Source organism: Eublepharis macularius, chromosome 7 (genome assembly GCF_028583425.1).
Source record: "Eublepharis macularius isolate TG4126 chromosome 7, MPM_Emac_v1.0, whole genome shotgun sequence".
NCBI lineage: Eukaryota > Metazoa > Chordata > Lepidosauria > Squamata > Eublepharidae > Eublepharis > Eublepharis macularius.
Window position 1 is genome coordinate 15,487,826 of NC_072796.1, and position 26,430 is coordinate 15,514,255.

At 48.9% G+C, this 26,430-nt stretch overlaps 1 protein-coding gene across 1 annotated transcript in view; it reads left to right on the forward strand.

Annotated features, from left to right (window-relative positions):
- Positions 1-15,740: 15,740 nt before the first annotated feature.
- TERT (telomerase reverse transcriptase) overlaps positions 15,741-26,430 on the forward strand; it is a 39,319-nt gene continuing 28,629 nt past the window's right edge. Inside the window, exons 1-4 of the mRNA XM_054985829.1 lie at positions 15,741-16,103; positions 17,529-19,338; positions 20,163-20,361; positions 22,638-22,827. Of these exons, the coding sequence (XP_054841804.1) occupies positions 15,741-16,103; positions 17,529-19,338; positions 20,163-20,361; positions 22,638-22,827 (2,562 nt within the window). The remainder of the gene's footprint in view (positions 16,104-17,528; positions 19,339-20,162; positions 20,362-22,637; positions 22,828-26,430) is intronic.

Genomic DNA, 26,430 nt, shown 5'->3' on the forward strand with positions numbered 1-26,430 from the left:
TATTTAGGATTAGAGTAATCTTAGTTTACTCATTTAATATGGACAACTGATGTGTAAGATTTATGACTGTGACCCAGTAGGTTTTGAGATTTCTTTTTTAAAATTTATTGGGTGAGTAATACATATATAAAACAAACATCAATTTAATACTCAATATCTTCCCAATTACAGCATCCCCCACCCACTCCCTCCCCCCTTTCTTAGTAGACTTCCAACAGTTTTCCAACCCAGTGTCCATTTCATCTATCCTAAATGTCAAACTTATTTAAAATATAATAATTCCCCTGATATCCCCACCTTATTTATCACACATATCTAATTGCAATAATGATCCCTCCTCCCTCCCTAAAATTTTTCTAATGACCATAATTCCCCTTTCACATCCCTTTTCTTTTCCAAGTAAGTTTTTAATTTTCCCCAATTTCCAAGACATTCTTCAGAGTCTTGTTCTTTCACTTTTTTCGTCAGCTTGTCCATTTCTATCATGTGCAGCATTTTTTGAATCCAATTTTCAATTGTTGGGATCTCCTGTTTCTTCCACAACTGTGCATATAACATCCTTGCCGTCGTTGTCATATAAAACATTAAAGTTCTATCCTGTGTCGCATATTTCTCCAAATTTAAACAGTAATATCAACTCCGGGTGCTTATTTACACTAAATTGCATTATTTCAGACATAACATCTATAATATTCCCCCAGAATTGTTTCGCTAAGTCACAAGTCCACCACATATGATAGAATGAACCTTCTTGTTTTCCACATTTCCAACATTTATCTGACATTTGGCTATTCCCATGGGCTAGTTTTTTAGGGGTTAAATACCTATACATCATTTTATATACATTCTCTCTAACATTCGTGCATGCTGATATTTTAATTGTATTTTTCCATAGGTGTTCCCATGCATCCATAGTAATGTCTCTATTACAATTTATAGCCCACTGTAGGTTTTGAGATTCCAATAGCTGTTGAAGTTAAAGAAGATTCTGAGGATTCATATTACGTTAATTGCAGGCAAATTATTGTGGATGGAGGGGGGGAATCTCATTTAGTATTTGGTTACTAATAGCAACTATTAAGTTGCTTAACATTTTTTTCTCGTTGGAATAATATTTTTGTTGACTATATTTTTACTGCTGTATAATATGTGTATTAATAACAGATGAAAAAATATAATTAACAATCCTTTAGCTTGTTAGTTTGGAATAGAGGGAGAGGGGTAATAGCATTCATTATATATCTAGTATGTACTTTATTATTATCTAATTTACTGTATTTCGTATAATCTCTCAGAACTATTCAATAATCTCGTAAGGTTCTATGTATTATTAACTGTTTTTTTCTGGGTTTAGTTTTTAATAAATAAAATTTAAATAAATAAATAAATAAAATGTGTGTCAGAATGAAAGCCACTGCCGCCTGTTTGAGGCATATTTATCCAATGATTTTGCCAGGGAAGCCACAAAACCAGCCTTCTCCAGACAGTAACATCTTCTGGTTCATGGAACCTCTTCCCACATTCCAAGTTTTTTACCCTGTGGAGCAACCAGGAACACCTCCTCCCAGTTCTCCATCTACCTCCCAGGAGGATTAGAGGTGAGTTTGAACTCTAAAAGAACAACAACGACAACAACAACCTTTGGTTTATATACCACCCTTCAGGACAACTTAATGCCCACTCAGAGCAGTTTACAAAGTATGTTCTTACTAGCAACAAAGCCTGTTGTGTTTAACAATACAATGGGCTCTAGCTGGGCCTTGTGAGGGCATGCAGCCCTGCACCAGCCTGACTTGGCCTCAAGCAGGTAGAAATCAGACTGGTACAGAGCACAGGAGCGCTCCAGGGCCCTACTGCATTCCTGCTCCTTGCACCGGTCTGATACGGCTTACTTTTTATACAGTAGGATATTTGTAGTCCACCTTTCTCACTGGGGCTCAAGGCAGATTACACAGTGTGGGTCAATACAGTCAATATCTAAGACCATTTCAATAAAACAGGTAATGTGTGTATCACATGCTCCAGGGCCCTTTCTGCCCCAAGCAGCGCACCCAGCTTCCAGAGCTGCCCAGTGTGGGCCATGGAGGTGGCAGAGAGGCATGGCATCGCTCTCCCAACCCCCCGCATCAGGGCCTCACCAGGTCAGTTTCCTACAATGGCCTTTGTTGCGCGTTGTCCCATATTTCCCCCAGTGTCTGATGGTTGTGCTGTGTAATTCTGAGTGTCATTCTTGGAAATCCTGCAGGTCAAGAAAATGCCTTCCCTGTGGAGGAAGCTCATAAGGCTTTTGGGAGGAAGGAGCAATAAAGTCTCTCCAGGTATGAGGGCTGGAACAATCTGGCGTTCCCTCCTGACCACACTTCGTGGAGGCTGATTTCAGCAACTAAGTCCATATACTGCTGCTGAATCCAGATCCTCAGTCCAGGGATGGCCGTTGCTTTCCATTTAATGTCGAGAGTCTTTGCTATTCTCTTTTATCTGGTGAATTGAAACTTTTCACAATATCTGTTTTCCATCAATAAAAAACCCACAAGAGCTTTCATAATAGTGAAAACAGTGGTCAGCAGTTTGCAGCAGTGAAAATAAGTGGTGGTACCAGATGAACTTCTTTCTGTTTCTGTCAGAACTTGCTTAGAAAAACATTCCTCCTAAATACCCCGCACAGAATATTATTAGGAAAATATCCTCCATGTACTCTGCAAGTTTCCCCGAGACATTTATGAACGAAGCAGGAATGCCAATTGTTTCCATTTTGTAATATTAACTCTCTTTCAATACATGTCCTGGGCATAAGCCTGCAGCTCCCATGGATTCTTGATGGGCCCTTCCTTCCTTTCACTTTCTTCATTCGGATGGTTCTTATTATATAGCGGGTACGACAGTTCAAGTGATTTCCAGCCGCTCTCTTAATAACAGGGACGTCCCCACTCAAAGCACAGGCATCAAAACAGCAGTTATAGAACACTCAACTGCCCCTCCAGAACACGCCCACACTGAAATTCAACCAATAGCAAACACCCGGTATCCAGAAACCCTATTCGCTAGTTCGTTAGTCTGTAGGGGAATCCTGATTGGCCAGTTCAACAACACGGCCAATCGGAATGCAGCTGTACGGAACCTTGCTACTAAAGCCTTTTGCTTGAAGCTCCCAGTACACCACACCTCCAAACATGGAAGTCTTTACCAATTGAGATTGTTCAACTGTTTAAGCGTTTGGGATGGCTGGGGACGGACACATTCACTGTGATCAAGTGGAGAAACTGTTTGCAGGAGTTGAGACCAAAGCTCGTCCAGAACACGATTTGTATTCTTTTCACGCACAGCCAGCCTAACTTCACATGACTTCCTTCTGGGAGACATGGAGGTTTTGGACGAGTGGGAGGACAAACCAAGAGAGGACCAGGGGTCCACTAACCGTACTGGTAATCTGGCTGTTCTCAGGGGATGTCTATCATTCTGCTAGCCCTTGCTCTCCCTGTGATGACAAGAGGTATACCCATTTTTAAAATCCAATTAGGGCTCTCGAGGCAGCACATGGTTAAAAAGGATAATATGGAGCAGTTTTGCAAACATTACATACAGGTATAAAACTGCATAAAGGCATAGATTGTGATATTTGTTGTAAGATTAACAGTGCAGTCCTAAGAAGAGTTCTCTAATATAAGCTGTTTGAAGTCAATGGGCTTAGGCTGGAGATACTCTGTTTAGGATTGCACTGTAAATTTGTTTAAACACAGATGTAACAGAGTGCTTCATTTCTCAATATTAAAAATAAGGGCTTCTCCCCTTTCAGGCAGGTAGGTTACTGTTCCTTGAGTGAAAAAAATAAAGTTCTCTTTTTTCAAACGGATTGTTCCAAACGTGAAAATCTTGAGCAATTGAGATTGTTCATCTGTTTAAGCGTTTGGGATGGCTGTGGATTGGCACATTCACTGTCATCAAGCGGAGAAACTTTTTGCAGGCCTTGAGACCCAAGCTTTGACCAGAACAGGATTTGGATTCTTCTTTTCAGCTACAGACAGCCTGACTTTACAAGACCTCCTTGTAGAAGACATTGAGGATGTGGAAGAGGAGGACAAACCAATCGTGGACCAGGGGTTCATTAACTGGAGAGGTAGTGATGCCCCCTCAGCAGTGCTTTCGGCTCCGTAGCCTCCCATATCACGGCTGAACCAGGCTGCCGCGGGCACAGGAGTGCGCCAGAGGTCTTGCCCCCCTTTGCAGCTCTCCTGGCCTCTGTAGTGGCTCGATTTCATCTGAATTGGGGCCAAATTGGGCAGCTGCAGTGCGCAGGAGTGCTCCAGGGCCCTTTCTGCCCCAAGCAGCGCACCCGGCTTCCAGAGCTGCCCAGTGTAGGCCATGGAGGTGGCAGAGAGGCATGGCATCGCTCTCCCAACCCCCTGCGTCAGGGCCTCGCCAAATCAGTTTCCTCCAGGTGGTGGCTGTAGAACTTCCTGAATTAGAGCTGATATCCAGACCACAGAGATCAGTTTCCCTGGACAAAATAGTTGTTTTGGAAGGTGGACTCTATAGCATACAGTTTGGTGTAGTGGTTAAGAGTGTGGGACTCTAATCTGGAGAGCTGGGTTTGATGGCCCACTCCTCCACTTGAAGCCAGCTGGGTGAATTTGGGCTAGTCACAGCTCTCGAGCTCTCTCAGCCCCACCCACCTCACAGAGTGATTATTGTTGTGGGGATAATAATGACATGCTTTGTAAACCGCTCTGAGCGGGCATTAGGTTGTCCTGAAGGGCGGTGTATAAATCGAATGTTGTTATTATTATTGAATGTTATTATACCGCACTGAGGTCCTTCTTCAAACTCTGCCCTCCCCAGGCTTCATCCCCCAAATCTCTAGGAATTTCCGAACCTGGAGCTGGCAAGCCTAGTGTTGCCAACCTCCAGGTGGTGGCTGGAGATCTCCCAGAATTACAGGTGCTCTCTAGGCCACAGAACTCAGTTTCCCTAGACAAAATGCCACAAATTGTGTTCATATCTGAAGAAGTGAGGTGTGACTCATGAAAGCTTTTATCCGACCATAAATTTTGTTAGTCTTATAGGTGCTACTGCACTCTTGCTCTTTTCTGCTGTTACAGACAGACTAACATGGCTACCCATCTTAACCCAGGCCAGAGAAAGTTGGTCCATAAACTACAAAAAGGCTGATTTCTTATAAGATGCCCGAATGGTCATGGCCTGAACTAAAAATATACAGAGAAAATAAGCAAACAAGCCGTGAAATTCAATCAAATTTGAAGCAATATTATAATCAATTTGAACAAAAGAAACAATGTATATACAGGGTAGATGATTACAGAGGGCAAAGCATCATATAAAATTAATTCAAATATAATTCAACAAGAATTCCTGTGCAATATTAAAGTGCTATGTGCCTAGAATTGACTAGAGGTCTATACAGTAATCACTAAAGTCCCAGTAGGTTTATAGTATAACGATGCAAGAAGGTCTTCAGTGCAATAAATTTCTTTTGGAGAAACGGTGTATATGATCTCATATGATAACGGTGAGAGGCGGCAGAGAAGAAATGATACACAACTGCGACGGGAAGCCAGCAATCTGCCCGTTTCATCTCTTCATCCTGGCAGTTGTTATATCACAGTCCAAGCATATAGACTTCCACTAGTCACTCAATATTCTTGCCTTTAGCATCTGCCTTCCATTTTGTCTGTAATCATCTACCCTGTATATACATTGTTTCTTTTGTTCAAATTGATTATAATATTGCTTCAAATTTGATTGAATTTCAATAGAAACATTCATTAGTTAGATTTCACGGCTTGTTTGCTTATTTTCTCTGAACTAAAAAGCAGCTGGTTCCTCCGAAGTCTTTTTCAAGCATAATAGCCGTGTAGTTAATAATCTATCACTGTAAAAGTTCATCTCTCACTGGTGTCTGAGATCTCATGTGGAGATCTCGTGTAATTACAATTGATCTCCACAAGATGGTTATCAGTTCCGCTGGAGAATATGGCTGCTTTGGCGGGTGTGCTGTATGGATTTATATCCTGCTGAGGGCCCTCAGACTCCACCTACTGGGGAGTTTGAGGTCCCTCAAACTCCATGCTCTACCCCAAATCTCCAGGAACCTCCCAGCCTGGAGTTAGCAACCATAGGTAGGCTGGGGTGGAGCGTACTCCCAGCCAATTAGTAGCCAATTCGTTTCATAGCAAGTGGGGTTTTTTTTTTTAGCTTTGTTCTCTGCAGTCCTTGGCAGGCCTCTCTTGCTTTCCTTCATCACTCGCCATTCTTTGGTATGTGGCGTCCCTCAGGGGGCGATTCTTTCCCCAATGCTATTTAACATCTATATGCGCCCCCTCGCCCGGTTAGCCCGTAGCTTTGGGCTGGGTTGTCACCAGTATGCGGACGGCACTCAGCTCTATCTGCTGATGGACGGCCAGTCTGATCTTGCTCTGGATTCCTTGGCCAAGGGTCTTGAGGCTGTGACGGGATGATTACATCAGAGTCGCCTGAAATGGAATCCCCTGAAGACGGAGGTTCTGTGTCTGGGTCGTGGGGCAATCGAGCTGGGGACCCGGATCTCAGCCCTCGACGGGGTACACAATTGAAACCTTCACCGACGGTGAGGAGCCTGGGTGTGACCTTGGATGCCACACTTTCAGTGGAGGCCCAGGTCACGACCGGTGCCAGGTCTGCCTTTTTTCATCTTTGAAAGGCCAGGCAACTGGCGCCCTATCTTTCTCCCCGGGACCTGGCCACAGTAATCCATGCAACGGTCACCTCCAGGCTAGACTACTGCAACTCCGTCTACGCTGGGCTGCCCTCGGGCCTGACCCAGAAGTTGCATTTCATTTGGAGCCAAAGACAGAGCATTCTGCCGGCATGAGGTAAATGCCGGGGGACCTGGTAACCCTATGACAAGTTGATGACTCTTCCAGAAATACTGGACATAAGGATTAAGATATTATACATCTAGAGTTTAATTTATCTATTTAGGATTAGAGTAATCTTAGTTTACTCATTTAATATGGACAACTGATGTGTAAGATTTATGACTGTGACCCAGTAGGTTTTGAGATTTCAATAACTGTTGAAGTTGAAGATTCTGAGGATTCATATTATATTAATTGCAGGCAAGTTATTGTGGATGGAGGGGGGGAATCTCATTTAGTATTTGGTTGCTAATAGCAACTGTTAAGTTCCTTATCTTTTTTTTCTCGGAATAATATTATGTTGACTATATTTTTACTGCTGCATAATATGTGTATTAATAACAGATGGAAAAAATATAATTAACAATCAGCTTGTTAGTTTGGAATAGAGAGGGGTAATAGCATTCATTATATACCTAGTATGTACTTTATTACTATCTAATTTGCTGTATTTTGTATAATCTCTCAGAACTATTCAATAATCTCGTAAGGTTCTATTTATTATTAACTGTTTTTTTCTGGGTTTAGTTTTTAATAAATAAAATTTAAATAAATAAATAAATAAAAGGTGTGTCAGAATGAAAGCCACTGCCACATGTTTGAGGATGTCTTCCAACAGAGGTGAGTTTGAACTCTAAAAGAACAACAACGACAACAACATTTGGTTTATATACCACCCTTCAGGACAACTTAATGCCCACTCAGAGCAGTTTACAAAGTATGTTCTTAGTAGCAACAAAGCCTGTTGTGTTTAACAACACAATGGGCTCTATCTGGGCCTTGTGAGGGCATGCAGCCCTGCACCAGCCTGACTTGGCCTCAAACAGGTAGAAATCAGACTGGTACAGAGCACAGGAGCGCTCCAGGGCCCCAACTGCGTTCCTGCGCCTTGCACCGGTCTGATACGGCTTACTTTTTATATAGTAGGATATTTGTAGTCCACCTTTCTCACTGGGACTCAAGGCAGATTACACAGTGTGGGTCAATACAGTCAATATCTAAGACCATTTCAATAAAACAGGTAATGTGTGTATCACATGCAAGTTTGGGCAGATTTAAAAACCCTGCAGAGATCTGCAAAAGAGCTGAAGAAATGCTGAAACAAAGCACCACTAATTCTATGGCTGATGCATTAAACCAAACAGGAACTACCCAGTAGGATCCTACTGAATGGCAATAGTAGCGAAGTCTTGGGCCCCACAATTTTTTATGAGTTTTGTGGCCCCTCCCGACCCCTTTCCCCAGAGCCCCTCTGCTTGACTCCATGCAAATCTCAAGCTCTGGCTGCCCCAGAGTCGGGGAGGGAAGCAGCCCCTTCGGCCTGGCCCTTCTGCTGCTGAGCTGTTATCGGGTCCCAGTACGGGGATGTACTAAGAGGAATGACTCCAGGATTCATGGGAGAGGCTTCAAGGCCCACTGGAGATAATGGGAGCAATAAATGCCAATGTACTTGCACCAACTCCATTGAAATACTTTGCAGCACAAAAAAAGGTAACAAAGAAAATGTGGAATGGATTTTCCATTAAGGTCTCTGGCCTCAGATGGACTATTCTGGGACTGGCATGACATCCCCTGGGAGCAGCAGAAGCATCCTGGGGCTGGCATGACAGACTCCAGCTTGTAATGTATTTCAATGGCGCCCATGCAAGCAAATTGGCATTTCTGGCTCCCATTCTCTCCAGTGGGCCTTCAAGGCTCTCCCATTATTTCCAGTGGGCAATCCTGTCATTCCTTTCAGTAAAATCCCCCCCCCATCCCCAGTTTGTGCAGTTCAAGGGGGGCTTTGGAGAAAAGAGCGGTAACTGGGCTCCACCTATAAGCGGACTGGACCCCTGCTGCGTGTGAGGGCAGGAGGGAAGCGTCACCTTGAAGGTTTGCCAGTCTTCAGGTGGTAGCTGGAGATCTCCCAGAATTACAGTGGCTCTCGAGGCCCTGGAGAGCTGTTTCCCTGGAGAAAATGGCTATTTTATAAGGCAGACTATGGCATTATGCTCTGCTGAGGTCCCTCTTCTCCCCAACGCCCCAAATCTCCAGGAATTTTCCAACCTGGAGCTGGCAACCTGTTGGCCTGCCGGAGCACCTGTGGGGTGCGGTGGGATTCTCATGCTGGATCCCCACCACGCTTGCTGGGAGAGGGGTGGCATGAGACTCCGTCTCCACTCCCAAGGCTGCGCTGCCCTCGCAGGGGGCACTGACGAATCCCAGGCCTGTTGCTTTCAGCCTCCCGTGAAGGCCCAGCGACCTGAATCGCTGTGAAGTTCCAGTCAGCCTCCTCGCTTGCAGGGGCAGCGCTTCCGCTTGCGAGGCTACTAGGCAAGGCGTGCTGCCAAGACGGGCTTTTTATCCCCGCAACTGCACCTGCGCGAGAATAAAATGTGCATCGTCAGAAACCCGCTTACTGAATTATGTAGTAAGGTGATCCCCACAACAAACACCCTGTGAGGTGGGTGGGGCTGAGAGAGCTCCTAGAAGCTGTGACTCACCCAAGGTCGCCCAGCTGGCTTCACGTGGAGGAGCGGGGAATCAAACCCGGTTGTCCAGATTAGTGTCCCGTGCTCTTAACCACTCCACCAAACTGATTAGAGATGTGGTAGAGAGATGGAAACCTTGCAAACAAAGCAGCTGAAAAGCAAAAGGTTATAAGCTCTGGGGGGAAACCACTGTATGAACCAGCTGCTCAACTGTATGAATCATCTAATATCATACAGTTTTCTGTATGAATCATATTATTATCATTGTTACTCTGATAACAGAATTGTTACAGAAAATGGGGGCAGGAATTGGGAGTCGGATATTTAAGGATGTGTATCAGATGCCAAGAAATGTTGAAATAAGGAGCAAGTATTTACAGGTAATACGTAGAATGATACAGAAATCCGATTATCTGAGATGTCTCAAAAACTGTCAAATCCCTGTTGGGAATGTCAAGCTGTTGGCTGTGTATGTAGAGAGACAGCCATATAGTTAAGGAATACTTTCACGGTGCTTACGAGTTCGTGTGTAGAATATCTGCTTATTAATGGAGCATGAAGCCATTGTTCTATTTGTTCCCGTTACCAAAAAAGCAACGGTACCTTCTAATGTAGCTAACTTCTTGTAACAGCTGGGGTGCTCCTGCACAGAATTAGACATTGCAACCTTTGCCTAAGAGAGAGAGATAGTTGCATAAGACACGAATATCATGTTAATGGAAAAGTTTTCAAGATTTCAACCTTGGCCGTTTCCAGATGGCCCCCCGCCTCGCGAAACGTCGCGCGTCGTTGTGCAGAAAACGCGAAATATCGCGTTTTCTCGCGCGAGTTTTGTGCGACGTCGCACAAAACTCGCGCGAGAAAACGCGATATTTCACGTTTTCTGCGCAACGACGCGCGACGACACGCGACGTTTCGCGAGGCGGGGGGCTGTCTGGAAACGGCCCTTGTGTTAACAAAGTGATTTGGAAAAGACGTTGCACAGGTCCTTCTTATTCAATGTTGCTCCTTATTGTTAAACCAGAGTATACAGAAGTCTAGATTCTGCTCGACACCAGAAACAATGGGGGGGGGGGGGGAAATAAGCATTCTTTTAAAAAAAGTTTTATTGAATTAATAAAGGGACATAAAATTGAATAACTGTGGCAAGAGAAAGAGATTTTAAAGAAACAGAAAACCTAAAAACTTTCCCCAAATCTCTACCAGCCTGTAAGGGAAAATGAAAAGGGGAGAACCAGACATACAAGCCTGGCCTCAACCTGGAAACGGGGAGGGATTCCTGGGTGGTGGCTGAGAAGCCTTGGAGCTTGGAGAGAGACCAGGCAGGGGGAGAAGATGCAGCCCAGCTAGTCTCAGGGAGAGTCCAGCAGTGAAGCCGGGGTCGCTGGAGGACCAGTGACCCCAGCTTCCCAACCAGTGACCCCAAACTGGGGCTGAGGGACAACTTTTTGCACCTTTCTGCCAGAAAAGAAGAGAGGAATGGATGTTGGCATCTGAATGGGAGATGATGATGTCTTCGGTCTTCCCAGAGTTGGGCGAGTTTGAAAGACATTCTGTTAAGACTGTAAAGGGGAGTTTTCCTGGTTTCCTGGCATCAAATATGGTCCTAAACCATACTGCCGCTACTCACTGGTTCTGGAAAGTTTCAGCCGTGCAGACATTAAAAATCCTAGCTTTCACATCAGTTCTACCCACAGTTCACATCATCAGTGCAGACATGTCCAAATGGAGTAAAGACTTTTATTCATTAGCCAAATCCATTCAATACTTGTGTTAAAAAAGGATAATTCTCCCGTCCCTCATTGGGGAGAAGTAATTCGTGAAAAAAGACAGGAAAATGGACAATAAAAAGCTTCTATGACCTGTGCATCCCAAAGGGAAGAGGAGCAGAAAGGAGTATTTAACTACAATCCCCATAAGTCTGTTCTTAAAGGCACAGACCTTGTTGATTTCTGTTGCCAATATAGAGGCATTTCTATTCTGCTGTAACAGCACAGGTCCCTTTGTAATGAGCTTTCTGAACTAAGCCTTCACTAGTCAAAAGAAAGATTTCTCTTTCTCTTGGACAGCTTTCAGCAATTAGTTTGAGATCTGTCAAACACCTAAGTTCTTTGAACGACCTGTTTATCAGTACCTTTGTTTATAGGGTGCGTTGTTGCTTTGCAACTTCTTATCAAAGCACACAGACACCTGTCTAGAGTTTCTTTCCTTTTGAGTAAGAGAGCAGGGATCTGAAGTAGGACCTCTGCTAGACCAGGTTGCAGGAGGAAGTGAGGATTCGAGAGGTCTTCATGCAGGAGACTCTATTTTCTTTTTTAAAAAACAGCAGAACCCTCAAATCTGCCCTCTCAGGCACTTCTCAACCACAGAAGTTGATGAGGTCCGAACCGTCTTCTTCGAGGCACTGTGTCCTCAGCCATAAACACACACACACACACACACCCCACCTCCATCCAAACCTCTGTCTGCATTTCCTCAGCATTGAATAGTGGGCAGTAAGGGAGCTGCCAGTAAGGGTTGTGGCTTCCAGGCCTCTCTTGAGTAAAGGTCAACCCACAAAAGCAAGGCTGGGGGCTGAGGTTTCCTAACTTCCCAGGCACCCAGGGATCCCAGTGGGCTGGCAGCAAGGGATCCCAGAGGGGCTGGGAGGGCAGCCAAGTACTGCCTTTGCTTCTGGGACAGCCCAGCTTTTCTTCTCCCTCGCAACCAAGGGGATGCTGCCGGTGACATCACCCTTCCCTTCTTCTGTCTGCAGAGGCCAGCAAATGGAAGAAGATGGCATCAGTGAAGAGTGAAGGCTCGTCTTCAGTGGCCCACGGGGAAGATGCCAGGAGGAGGACAGTGACCCGGGTGATGCCTGCCAACTCCGGGCAGGATGGCAGATAACTCCGCTTTGCAGCTCAGCAAGAGCAGGATGGCTCCATCAAGCCCCTCTGCAGGTTCACGGTGGTGAGTGAGGCATGCTAGCGGGCTACCTTGGGTCTTCCAGGAGTGGGGTCTGTGGTACCAGTTGGCCCAGAGGACCATGGGGGAAGTCCGACAATTGGTACCATTGCAACACTGTTGAGAGGTGCTGGCGGTAGCCCACAATTACCCTTGCACGGGGCACCAGGGTGCCAAGAATGCCACATCCCAGATCGCAGCTCACTTTTTCTGGTCCACCTTCGCTCCCAAGCATGGAGGCAAGGCAACACGTCGTCACAGCGCAGATGGCCCAAGAGGCCGATGGCAACAAGAGAATGAGAGCCCGCACTCTCCAAGCCGGTGACCATCTCCTGGCACGCTTGTGTGTGACGAACATCAGGGCATCGATGACGGCCATCCTCATCGCATCCTCACCACACCTCTCCTCAGTACTTCCCTGGACTGCCGGTTCCGGCGGTGGCTGCTCCAGACGCAGGCGGCTCAGGCTCCGTGACTTTCGAGGCTTTTTAAGGATAATAAGGCTTTAACAAACATTCCTCTAATTCTGAATTCTCTACTCGAAATCCTGTTACTCTTATGTCCTTGTCATATAAATCTTTTATTTGTCTATATCGAAGCCAATCATATTGAAAACCCAACTCTTCTTCCGATCTAATGTCATACCTATTCTGTTCTACTTTAAGAATTTCTTTATACGTCAACCAGTCCTCCCCCTTACGTCTCATAACCGGATTTATTACTTCCACCGGTATAATCCACATTGGTACTAAATAGGAATTTAGTAACATTGGTTACGTACTCTGTGTGCCCTCCAAGAGGCTGTGCCCTTGTTCCTCCTTTCTTGTTAGGCAAGCGCCCCTCTCCTGAGCAGAGCAAACAATTTCATCCATTCTGCCTGGGCCCTTTAGTACATTTAGAGTTGCCAACCTCCAGGGGAAGCTTGGAGTTTTCCTGAAATCATAACTGGGCTACAGAGATCACTTCCCCTGGAGGAAAAGGCAACTTCAAAGGTTGGTGTCTCTTACAGCCTCGCTGAGCTCCCTCCCCTCTCCAGACTCCACCCTGCCCAGGCTCCCCCACCCAATATCCTGAAATTTCCCAACCTCAAGTTGGCAACCCGGACAGCAAGCCTAGCGGCTACTCTGCGCTAATCCTGCGTCCCCAGGGATCAGCCTCAGAAGCGCTCCTCTTGCCCCGTGGTTCCTTCAGGGTTTCAGACTTCAAAAACAACACAGGGAAGAAGGCAGGGATGCCTCCTCCTCCTCCTCCTCCTCCTCTAGTGCACCATTTGGCCCTGCTGCACTTTTACTCTCTTCAGTGCCAACAGGCACCAGCAGCTGCAGTAGAGTTGCAAGCCCTGGTGGCAAACTTGTGCCTCTGTAACATCTAGTTAGGCTGTCAGGGCTTTATCAAGTGAGAACTTGACCCCTTTCACACTTACGGGTTAAAGCGCCATTTCTGAGCAGTCACCACTCACAATGGCTTCGGCTTGGCACCCGCTCTTTCCACTCTGCCACCCACAGTTTCAATTGGGCGTCTTCTTTTTCCTTTTAGACTGGCTTTGAAGTTTCGGGCGTTCAGGGCTTTGCAATAGACGTCACGCTTTTTAAAAACTTTGAGCAGGCCTAGAAACGTGGCAGTTCTGGAACCCGCCCCCTCCCCTTTTGCGCTTGGGCTGTCCCCTGCCCGCTGGAGAGGCAATTGGCGGCAGAGTTCTGCGGGGAAACATGGACCACTCTCCCTTTAAAAAAAAAAGCCAAGCCAGGAAAGGGTTAAAACGCTGCTGCGCTGAAGCCCTTTGGAAATGGCTGTGCAAAACCCCCTTGTTTTCACCTTGGCAGAAGATGTGAAAAGCAGCAGTGGAACCCTTTCCAGCCTTTTAAAGCCAGCAGAAATAGGAGTTGCAGCACTTTGCTAACTTTTTGGGGTGGGGGGAATAAAAGTGTGTGCTCATTCCACTGAGGGAGGGAGGAGGGAGCAGCCCTTCCAGCGCCGCTTCTTCCCTGTGGTTTCAGCCCCCTGCCCAATCTGGCTTCCTTTGGAGAAGTCAGATCAAAGGGTGTGGCTGGGGGGAGGGAGAGATCTTGGGGAGCTCCTAGAGGATCTGGGGACAGGTGGCTTAGGAAAGGAGGGAGGGAAGAGAGACACCCCCCCCCCGCTCACACACCGAGGTTTAGGGCAGCAGGAGGGGGAGAAAAGGCTGCGAGCTTCCGGCTTGCAGGCTCGCTGGGGGAGCGACGGGCCCGGCTCCAGCGCCGCTGTGGGGCGAGATCCCCCAGCAGACCGGTTCATTTCGTCTTTGGGCTTCCAGGAGTCACGCCTCACTTCTCCAGGCGTGGCTCACGAAAGCTCCTCCCCGCCACCAATGCTGTTAGTCTCAGAGGTGCCACTGAGCTCTTGCGCTTCGCTCTGGCCCGAATCCTGCCTTTCTTCATCGTATTCCCGCTCACTTCTCGGTCCGAACAATGAGAAATGGGCCAGGAAGGGCCTTTTAAAGAGCAACCCAATTCCCTGGGAATGAAGCGCAGGCGAAGAGCTGGGACTCTCGGGAGCTCCCGGCCGGGCCGGGAGATCTCGCCACACACTGCCGGGGCCCCCGGGTGGGTATGGGGGGGGCGGAAGAGGGGGAAAAAGAAGTGTTTGAAAACTGCTATGAAGGGAACCGTCCTGCATGGAAGCAGTTGTGATATTAGAGCTACTGTGGTCCCATGGCTTGTGTACACCGCTCGTAGTGCCACATCCCCAGACAGCTGGTCGCTCAGCAGGGGTTGTGCATGCCGCTAGGAAGCTGGCACCGTGGCGAAGAACAGGTAATGCCCTAATTTCCCCTGTGCAGATGCGGCCAGGAATATCTTCATCGATTGGTGTGCTGGCAGGCAAGAGGGACAGCTGGCTGGGCAGCCTTGCATGACTATTAGCGCACGAAAAGAGAGGGGGGGGGGGCTCGACTCTGACAAACCGGGGCTTAGAAACTGCCCTCTTTTGGTTTCCTTTTGTTGAGATTGGAGCGGTTTAAGCCCCCCTGAATATAACATTATAAATACGCAGGCAATGCTTAGGGAACAGCCTGCCATTCCAGGGAAACAGAGCGCACGAAAACGCTGAGTGACCATCTTTCTTCCTCTCCGTCCCCCGCCCCCCCCCCCCGCATTAAATCCCGTAATTAAATAAGAGCAGAATAACCCGGCGAGCTTGCTCTTCTCCCCAAACTGCGACCTCTCCGCCTTCCACGATAAAATCCAGTGTTTTGCAGGTTTTATGAGGGCCGGTCCGCTTCCCCTTCACTCTACAAGGGGGACTGATGAGCTTTTCAACGCTGACATTTGAAATGACACACAAACTATCCAGAGGGGAAACTACTTCGAGCTCCACCTGGTGGTTATTTAAGGAAGAGGCTTTCGGAAAGGCAAAGGATTGCGGAGACGGTGTGAGCATGTGCAAAATGGAGGAGCCGGGTGGGCTCCTGTCTCCCGTCTTGGAGGCGCGGGGAAGAAACTCGCGGACTCTTGAGCAGAGGGGCAGGCGCGGCGCGGCCGCTCCGGGCGAGGGGGCAGGGCGGGCGGGCGGCCTGGAGCGGCGCGGGCGGTGGCGGTGGCGGGCGCTGCTGCGGCGCTGCTACGCGGAGGTGCTGCCCCTGGGCGGCCTGGTGCGGCGCCTGCAAGGCGGGGCGCGGGGCCGGCCGGAGCCGCTGGTGCAGGACTGGGACCCCCCGTGCTACCGCCGCCTGGTCAGCCGGTGCGCGGTGGGGCTGCCTGCCGGCTGCCAAGCGCCCCCGGAGCAGCTCTCTTTCCAGCAGGTAGGGGGGCTCGGCAGGGAAGGGCTCTCCGGGCAGTGCCGTTCAGTGGTTAGGATGCGGGGCTGCGAAGGAGACGCCAGCGCGGGTGGCCGCTCGCCATGAGGGTGAACCGGGCGGTCCTAAGGAGAGGTACCCCAGTCTAAGCCCATTGAAGTCAATTCTTCTTTGCGTTGCCAGCTCCAGGTTGTGAAATTCCTGGAGATCTGGGGCGTGGAGAGGGCGGGGTTGGGGGAGGGGAGGGACCTTATCAGGATGTAGTGCCATAGAGCTCACGCCCCAAATCAGCCGTTTTCTCTGTTGCCTGGAGAGCAGTTGTAATTCCAGGAGATCTCCAGCCATCACCTGGAGGCTGGCAACCCACCTTGGGCAGGCCAGGAATGAAGAGTTGCCTTGCAGCACCTTAGAGATGACCAAACTTCTTATTACAAGGGAGGAGAGCCCACTTCTTCCCATGCAGTTCTCTTTCAGCCTAGCCTACCTCTCAGGGCTGTTGTGAGGACCACAGTCAAGTAGGGAAGATCTGTATGAAGTGGGGTGGAATCAAAATGAAGTGAATCATTTTTAATGTAAATTGGTTATTTTTAACAGGTTTGTGGACCGCTATTCATGGCCAGGGTTAAGAAACTGCTCTGCCCTTCAAAATCTGAGCGGGTGGTGCTTGCCTATTTTTTTCATGCCCGTAAGGACTCGAAGCTTGCTTTTAACGGTTCCCTTGGCCTTGTTTTTAGTGCTTTCATAGTGAGCTGCCCTGAGCAGGTTGTGGACAGGCGGCATAGCAGTTGTCTAAATAAAGTTCAAAGGAAGATGAAAGCTGGGATTTGCAGAGAATTGTTAGCCCACTAACACTTTGAGCCAAGCTACGAATGACGAATGAGGCTTGAGCGGCAAGTGAACAGACTCACGTGTATTCCTCCCTGTTCACTTGCGTGCCACTTGATCACATAGTGCACAGGGAGGAATACATGTGAGTCTGTTCACTTGCCTCTCAAGTGTCATTCATCACTTGTAGCTTGGCCCTTACTAAGCTGCTGGTTGGGTAGTGGAGGAGTGTGTGGTTCCCCCCCCCAACACACAGACCTTTTGAAGAACCACTGAGTCGGGGTCTGTGCCCATTTTCGCCGTTCTCACTGTTTCTTCCTGGCTCTCTTAAGGCTGAAAAGTCATGGTGGCTCGTGCTGCACACCTGCTGCCTGCTTGACGTTCCCAAGGTGCTCCCCTGTGCCTGGCGTGCAGCGTCTGAACTGAGGACCAAGCTAGACGTGATGAGTTACACTTGAATGGCAAGTGAAGAGACTCACATGTCTTCCTCCCTGTTCACTGGTGCTCCACTAGCTTGGCCCCGAGTCTTTTCCTCCAGTCTCGTTGTATGAGCAGCCCCCTTGTTGCTGATTCAGTGTCACTCTCGGTTCTGTTTTTTCTTTCTAGTTTTCTAGTCCACGTGATGTGGTCGAAAGGATCATCCAGAGGATTTGTGAAAAGAGCAAGAAGAACGTCCTGGCTTTTGGCTACGCCCTGTTGGATGAGACCAAACGCCCCTTGCCTGGCATGCCTGCCCTATGCCGCTATCTGCCTAACAGCACCACAGAAACCATTTGCCAGAGCGTCCTCTGGGAAACAGTCCTGAGTAGAGTTGGGGATGAGGTCATGATGTACCTGTTGGAGCACTGCGCCCTCTTCGTGCTGGTGCCTCCTAGCTGCTGCTACCAGATCTGTGGGCAGCCTATCTATGAGCTGACCTCAGGGACCTCAGTGCCCTCGCCCCTGTTCCTTAGACAGAGGTATTCTAGGCCAACCCACAATATTTTATCCGGGTACCTGCAAGGGAGGCGTTGGTCTCGTCAGCATTACCTAGGAAAGGCAAAATGGAGGAAACACACTTCTGGAAGACCGAGATGGGGCCCACAGGAAGGCTTGGATGGCGACACTTTGCATTCTCCTGGGGCTGCCCAGAACGCTACAAAGAGCAACCCAGTTACGATGACCAGTAACTGTCTAGCAAGTCAGCCAAGACCCAGCCAGCAGTCATCGTTTTCAACAATGTTATTAAAAAGGAAACGGAAGGATTGCAGTGAAATGAATGCAAAGAGAATGAAAATCACACCAGGGAATGAAGGGTTAGAAGAGCAAACGAGAGACCCGTATCCCACTGAGTGCAAAAATCAGTTGGGTGGAGATGGTGATAGTAACGCAGCTGGCGGGAGTACGAGGCCATGTTTGGCAGACCAGTTAATCCCCACGAAGTACATTCCTCAAAAACCTGATTATGGAGCACGTGATTATGGCGCACCTTTCGTGGTTCTGAGCGGCAAGACAGTAACGCAAGGTAGTAAGACAGAAACTCTTGCGAAATCCAGCACTGAAGCAAAGGTGGGAGCGGGCGTTCGTAGAGCATCTCCCATGCAGAAGGTAACGGTGAAAAATCATAATACAGAAAAATGCCTTACAAAGCACACATCAAATTCAGTTGGGGTGCCTTCTGACAAAATACGCCCAGCAGGAGAAATTAAGATGCGCGATCTCCTGTACTCTTGCCAGCCGCGGAAAGAGCGTTTACGTAAATGGTTTGTGCTGAATCGTTTAAAGCGGAACCGGGCAGGGGGACAACTGCTTGTGGAAGCAGTCTTCTTGAGCAGTCAGGCCCCGAAGCAGCCTCCTGATCCCAGGCCCCCGAGCAGCAACCGGAGGAAGAAGAGGCTTCCCAAACGCTACTGGCAGATGGGAGGCCTGTTCCAAGAGTTGCTGCAGAATCATGCCAGGTGCCCCTATCCTGCGGTGTTAAAAAGGAATTGCCCGGTTTGGGCTTTAGACCAAATTGGTGTAAGAAAGCCGGGTGAGAGCTTAGCTTGGACACGGAGGGCCAGCAGTGAAGATTGCCTCAGGGGCGCCTCGGGTGGCTTCAGTCCATCCCCCCAAACATCCGGCGTTTCAAGTAGAATCCGTGAAAACATCGAGTCTTGCCAAGAAAGCGAGGAGCCAGTCCCCGGCTGTGTCTCCAGGGCCGACGTCCTGGCACTCCTGAAGCAGAGCAGCAGCCACTGGCAAGTCTACACCTTCGTGCGGGAATGTCTTGAGAGAGTGGTCCCCGCAGCGCTTTGGGGCTCTAACCGCAACAAATGTCGCTTCTACAAAAATGTGAAAAAATTCATCTCCCTGGGGAAGCTGGCCACGTTCTCTTTGCGGGAGTTGATGTGGAAAATGAGGGTGAACGATTGTGCCTGGCTTCGCCTGACCAAAGGTATTGATGGATTAATCCGAAAGAATTAATTCAGTTTTCCTCTAAGTGGTGAGTTTGAAAGTTAGTCTCACCCACCATAGGATTTTCAGAGTCTCTAGCAGGCATCCGAGAACTTTTGAGACTCTGAGAGCTAGTTTGGTGTAGTGTTTAAGAACGGCGGGACTAATCTGGAGAACCAGGTTTGATTCGCCACTCCTCCACTTGAAGCCAACTGGGTAACCCTGGGTCAGTCACAGCTGTTCCAGAGCTCTCTCAACCCGACCTACCTCACAGGGTGATTGTTGTGGGGATAATAACATACTTTGTAAACTGCTCTGAGTGGGCATTAAGTTGTCCTGAAGGGTGGCATATAAATTGAATGTTGTTATAAAAGCTGTTGGAAATCTAGTTGGTCTTTAAAAGTTGCTCAGGTTGGGCCTGGATCTTGCTCTTCAACTACGGACTAGCACAGCTGCCCACTTGAAACTAGCAGGCATGTGAATTAGCCTTGCAAATCAATCCCCTGAAGCTGTGTGCCTGCAAGCACGTTATTAGCCTGAATCCCCTCCGGCTGGGGGAAGATGGGCCACTGGTATTACATCTGGGGAGTGAGGCCTGCCCCCCACCCCCAGCATCTTTCTGTAAAAACTCCTACTCTTCCAGGCTATAGGATTGGGGCCTTCCTGATAGGAGATTTCTGCATATGCAGCCACTTTTCCATTTTTACGCTAAGCTGCAACTGTAGACCTCCAGGTGTGGATGCTGCTTTCCCCTGTGCAGCCGTGCAGCTTTTGTGCCTGTTGTCCGGCTCTTGCTGTCATACTAAGCTTGTATCATCCTTGTAGGTAGTGGCCGCTCCATACCTGCCACGGAGCACCGTTTTCGTGAAGATCTCCTTTCCAGGTTCCTGTACTGGCTGATGGACTCCTATGTGGCAGAACTCCTCCGGTCTTTCTTCTATATCACAGAGACCATGTTCCAAAAGAACTTGCTCTTTTTCTACAGAAAAGCTATCTGGAGCAAGCTGCAGACCGTTGGAGTCAGGTATTTTGCACTTAGAAGGCTCTTTCTTTACTCTCTTTAAATTGAGATGCCTGCTTTCCTCACCCCGTTAGAATTCCAGAGGCTTTTCCACAGTACATAAAGTGTTTTCACTGACTCAAAGCACACCAATGGCATCAGATAAAGGTGGGGTAAAATCTGCTTTGCTTCCCTGAACTTTCAAAAGTTTTGTTTTCCAAGTATTAGAAGAGGAAGCTACTGATCGCGGAGTCTCTGGCCTGTATCTTATTAATGGTAGTTGTGGATTTTCCGGGCTGTATAGCCATGGTCTTGGCATTGTAGTTCCTGACAGCTACGAAGGTCATTTTGATCTTCCAACATCTTTTCCACACTGTGACACTGAGAGATCTCTGTCTTTTGGTGCTACACCTCTGAAGATGCCAGCCACAGCTGCTGGCGAAACGTCAGGAACTACAATGCCAAGACCACGGCTATACAGCCCGGAAAACCCACAACAACCATCATTCTCTGGCCGTGAAAGCCTTTGACAATATATTGTATCTTATTAAGTCTGAAACCTTTCCTCTGGCTCAGAGAGCCCTCACCTGACAGAAGGGTTCTTGCAAGAAGGCTCTTTGGGACGAAGGAAGCTTCGAACTTAATTGAACACAGAGGAAGATTGCAACTCAAGCCCACGTGTAAAGGGCAGGAAGATTGTGACACCTTCTTGTAGTAATTTCTTGCAGTAACTTGGAGGAAGCAATGACTCTTGTGGCTAATAGTAAGAGCTGGAATCTAAAGCAAGAATAAGCAGTTGGAAGGAGGCCAGGAACCTGTCCTACTCACGAGAAGCTTCTTCTAAACTCTCTCTAACAAGCTTTCATAGACAGTGGTGCCATTCTTGAACTTATCCAGGCAACTGTGAGGGCTAGAAACACATTTCTCCCTCCTCCCGCCCAGTCGCAAGTGGGAACGCAGTCTCTCCCATGTCAGCACTTTCAGCTGTAACAGTTGTAGGAATCCACCCCACAGCTACGAGATTCTTCAGTCTCTTTCCTGGAAGCCGTCAGGAATGTGGAAACTCACAATGCAATTTGTGCATGTCTCAGAGTAACAACTTTCAGAGATTATGAGTGGGAGCTGTAAAGCTAAAATACACTACAAAAAACAAAAACACAAAAGCTAAGGCAGGAAGGAGGGGTGACTGAGGGAGCATCAGACAAGAGAAAACACTCTCCACTCCCCCCCAGTGGAAATGGCCATCAGAAGAGGCAGGTGCGTCCATCTGGAGAGTGCGTACCAGAGTTTGGGTGCCATGACTGAGAAGGCCCTCCTGGGTTGCCACCCACCTAATCGCAGAAGGAGGGCCTTGGGAGATGACCATAGCTGTCGGGTAGGTTCATAAGGGAGAAAAACGTCTCCGCTTGTGGAATGGGTTGGTGCGTTCGACATGCGCTGTAGAACTGGCACTTCATATCCTGTCCAAATGGAGAGAATCGTTCCCTTCCGGCAGGCCAGCTGTTACTCTGCTGCTGCAGAAACAAAAGGGGGTCTTGTGGCACCTCCAAGACAAACAGATTTATTGTAGTATCAATTTTTGTGAGTTGGAGCCCATTGCTGTGGAGCAACACATCTGATGAAGTTGACTTCTCCTTATGGCAGCTTTTGCTGTGGTAACAGTGCTGTCCCACCCAGAATTACGCTGATCTAAGGCCATTTCAGTCCTGCATGGGATTGCATCATTGTTCTGTTATTCTTCTAAGGTGTCCCCAGGTTCCTTTTCACATTTGTTCCCTTCATGCTGTCTCGTGCACACTTACCTCTTGTGAAGGGGCCTCCGAGCATCTTGTTTCCAGTTCTGCATGCAGAAGAAGGTGACTGAACTCCTTGGTGTACATTACAGTTCTGACGAATTGGGCCTTCAAAAGCTTAAATGAGAGAGTTTTTGTGTTCTAAATACTGTCCTAGTGCGTGAGCAGTAAAGCTAGTTGGCACCCCGTATCTCTTTTGGGGTCATTATGTTCTGTGTTTACCAGATGTGGAAGGATTATGGAAGTCATCTTCCCATTCAGCTGCATTCAACTCACTGAGCTATTGTGCCAGACATGCATGACTTAAAGCGAGTCTCCACCATTACCTGTTGATTAGAAAACTGAAAAGGAAACCCTGTTAGGAAGAATATTGAGATGGTAGGCAGACAGGTTTATTTAACTGTGGCTCTGTTCTGGAATGAGTACTGAACTTGGCTTATATACATGAAGAAATGACGTAACTTGCCTTGTAAAGATTTAGGGAATGAACGTTGACTTCTCTTCTAGGAGCCATCTTGGGAAAGTGCGCCTGCGTGCCTTGTTAAAGGAGGAGATCGAATCCCTGCAGAAGAAGAAGTGTGTTCCCTTGGCAGCAAAGCTCCGCTTCATCCCCAAAACGAACGGACTGCGCCCCGTGGTCAAGCTGAGTAGTGTGGTGGGAGCGGAAAACTTCTGCAAGAAGAGCAGAGACAAAAAGGTGGTTCTCTGTTGAATCAGTTCACTGATATGTAGGCAGGGAGTTATGCATTGAACAGAAGCCAGTGTGTGGTGGAGAAGAGGGTGTACTCCCGTCTCTTCCCCCATGCAAGTAACGCACCACTCGGTGTGGAGGTTCCATTTGTGCATTTCTTGACCCTCGATGGGGATGGAGTTCATGTGAATAGGACCGAGTTCCTGTTTCTCTCACTATATTAAGTGCATAGTAGACTGGTGTGTTCCGTGTCTGCTCTTTTGCCACACAAAGAAGATTGACAGCTTGGGAAGTGTATGAGTCAAGCCATTTATTTGAGTGTATGTTTTATATTGTGACGTGGGAAAGTTATTGTTATGACTTGTTGTGACGTGGGAAAGTTATTGTTATGACTTTCCCCTCAGTTTCTTCTTTGCCGCCGACCGGTGAAGATCTAGCTGTCCGCTTTGTGAGGAAACTTTTCCTGTGAGGATCCTGTGAAGATCGAGGATGTCTGAGAAGTCGCTGTTCAAGCGCTGCTCCAACTGCTCCACTAAGATGACGAGGACGGACGGTCACTCTGTTTGCCTCGAGTGTCTGGGCGAGGGACACATCGTCGGGAAGTGTGAGCACTGCCAACGGTTCACCCCGAAGGCCAGGGCTGAGAGGGCGAATAGGCTGAACGCCTTGCTGTGGAGACGGGCTATGCGGGTTTCGGGGGCTCCCGGTACCCCGGAGGGGCCACCACCGGCTGGTGGGACGGGTGACACCCCCTCTGAGATGGGATCTCAAAAGGCCACGTCCGCTTCGTGTTCCCGCTCCCCGGATCGCCACAAAGCCCGGCAGTTAACCCCGGATCCGAAGGGGGCTGCGAGTTCCGCGTCGGGTCGCAAGCCCTTGGCGCCAACGTCGGATCCGACTCGGAAACGTCACCGTTCCAGATCCCCATCGCGGTCGGAACCGACCTTCACACCGGCTCCGAAGGTGCCGAGAGCGTCATCGGAACCGAACATCCCGGCTGGGTCGGTTCCCAAGCCGTCGGATCCGCCATCGGCTTCGACTCCATCGGTTCCGAAGCCTGCTGAGTCGGCGCGCACCGGCCTCGCTCCGAAGACGGGCGCTCGGTCGGATCCGAAGACATCGGATCCGATTGGCAGGGACCGAAGCTCGGATCCGGTCTCGGCCGACAAGGGCGGAAAAAAGTCCAAGAAGAAGTAGAAGCACAGTCAATCGGCTTCGGTCGAAACAGATGAGGTCCTCTGGGAGAGGCCTTTGACTCCGTCGCCGCACCTGTCGCCTCCACTGCACCACTCATCAGATGATGACGGTGACCTGCCCGACGCGCCACCTCCTGCCCAGCAGTGGCATGCGGGTGATTATGCGGAACGTGAGGACCGGCGTTACCACCTCCCGCGAGCTGCATTTGAAAGAGAAGGTTCCCTGTATGCCAGCTCTCCATCATTTGGCAGGGAGTATTGGGGTGACACTCGAAGTGAGTTCTCCCACTATGGTTCTCCCAGGCACGTTCCACCTTACTATCCTGCTGAACCCTACCAGGGCCCGAGTCCCAGTCCTCCATCTGATCTGTCTCCAGATGATATCATCATTGGGACCGGTCGTGTGTCACCTTCTGAGGACTACCGACTCTACTCTGAACAGATGGTCAGGATGGCTCGTTCTCTCGACATCGAGATATCGGCCGTAGATCCTAAGCCAAAGGACAAAATTCTTCAATATGTCCAGTCCGGGAACCCCCCAACTATTGCCTTCCCGTTCACTGAGGGCTTGGTGGAGATCATCCACGACATCTGTGAAAAGCCGGCCTCTGTGTACCCGATGTCCCGCAAGCTGGAGGCCCTGTACAAGACACGGGATGATGTTTGTGCATACCTCTTTGCACATCCGCCTCCCTCTTCCCTCATTACGGAGGAAATGCAGACCCGCCAACGCCAGGGATCCTATGCGGTGCCCATTGACAAGGAGAGCAGGAAGTTGGATTCTTTGGGCAAGAAGCTATACTCTTCGGCTGCCCTGACGCTGAAAATCTCCAACTATTCAGCCATCATGGGGGCGTATCAGATATTTCTTTGGAACCGCATGGCGGCCTTCCTGGAAAAACTCCCAGCAGACCAGAGAGTGTTGGCGAAGGTGATCCTCGATGAGGCCCTGAGGCTGTCTCGGCAACAAATAAATGCGGGCCGTGACACGGTTGACACCTCTGCGAGGGCATTGGCATCTTCCATCGTCCTCCGCCGACATTCGTGGCTCCGCACAACTGCGTTGCCGGTGGAGACACGCAATAAGGTGGAGAACCTGCCGTTTGAGGGGCAATCCCTGTTTTCTACCAAAACAGATGACTACCTGTCGCAAAAGTGCAAAGATCGTATTACAGCCCGTTCCTACGGCATTCTCCCGACCAGGCCATCCAGCCCTTCCCAGGGTTATCGTGGACAACAGCACCGGTACCAGCCGTATCCACGCTATGGTTCCTACCGGCCAGTCCAGCAGCCTGCAAGTTCCTTTCAGCGCCGGAGGCCTAGCTACCGCCCTCGTCGCGGTCCCCAAGCCCACGATGCCAAAGAGTCAGCAACGCAGCCAAAGCAGTTCTGACTAGAGCTCGAACAGTCTGTCGTGTTTGGGAACAGATTGGTTCAGTTTGCCTCTGCATGGGCGGAAATTACGTCCGATAGTTGGGTTCTTAAAATCGTTACAGTTGGATATAAAATTCAGTTTGATGTTTACCCAGTGTTGTCTCTTCCTGACCACTCAATACAATCCTCTTCTCATAACTTACAGGCTGAGGTTGTAGCACTGCTAGAGAAAGGGGCTGTGCGGGAGGTGCTCCCTCAGGACCCCCCCTTAGGCTTTTACTCCAGGATGTTCTTGGTAGACAAGAAAGATGGAGGGGTACGACCCATCTTAGACCTACGGGAACTGAATAAATTCGTTCTCGTCAAGAGGTTCAGGATGCTTACCTTGAACACGGTCCTCCAGTTAATGCCCGAGGACATGTGGTTCGCTGTCCTGGACCTCAAGGATGCATATTTTCATATTGCCATCCATCCTGATCATTGGAAGTACCTTAGGTTTCTATGTAACAATAAGGCCTACCATTACCAAGTGCTTCCCTTTGGTCTCTCAACAGCCCCACGAGTTTTTTCTAAGTGTATGGCTGTGGTAGTGGCTTATTTGAGGGAACGGGGTTGTACCATCTATCCCTACCTTGACGATTGGCTTCTAGCAGCTCCCTCTGCTGATGCGCTCCTGGCCCAGATTCATACAGTGATGCTCACCTGCTCCCGGTTAGGGCTTTTGGTTAATTTGCAAAAGTCTAACCTTACCCCGTCCAAGAGAATACTATTTATCGGTATGGAATTGGATGGTGACGTAAATAGAGGTTTTCTCCCCAGGGAGCGTGCATTAAGAATTGGCAGGATGGTGAAGCTTTTTTCCAAGTGCAGGTTCCAATCCGTGACAGCGATCCAGAGGCTACTGGGCCTCATGGCCTCTTCTACAGCTGTCACCCCTATGGCCCGGTTGCACATGCGACCTCTCCAGCTGTGGTTCCTGTCGGTTCATGATTTTGAACACGAGTCCCAGAATAAACGATATTCCATCCCCAGAGGGATT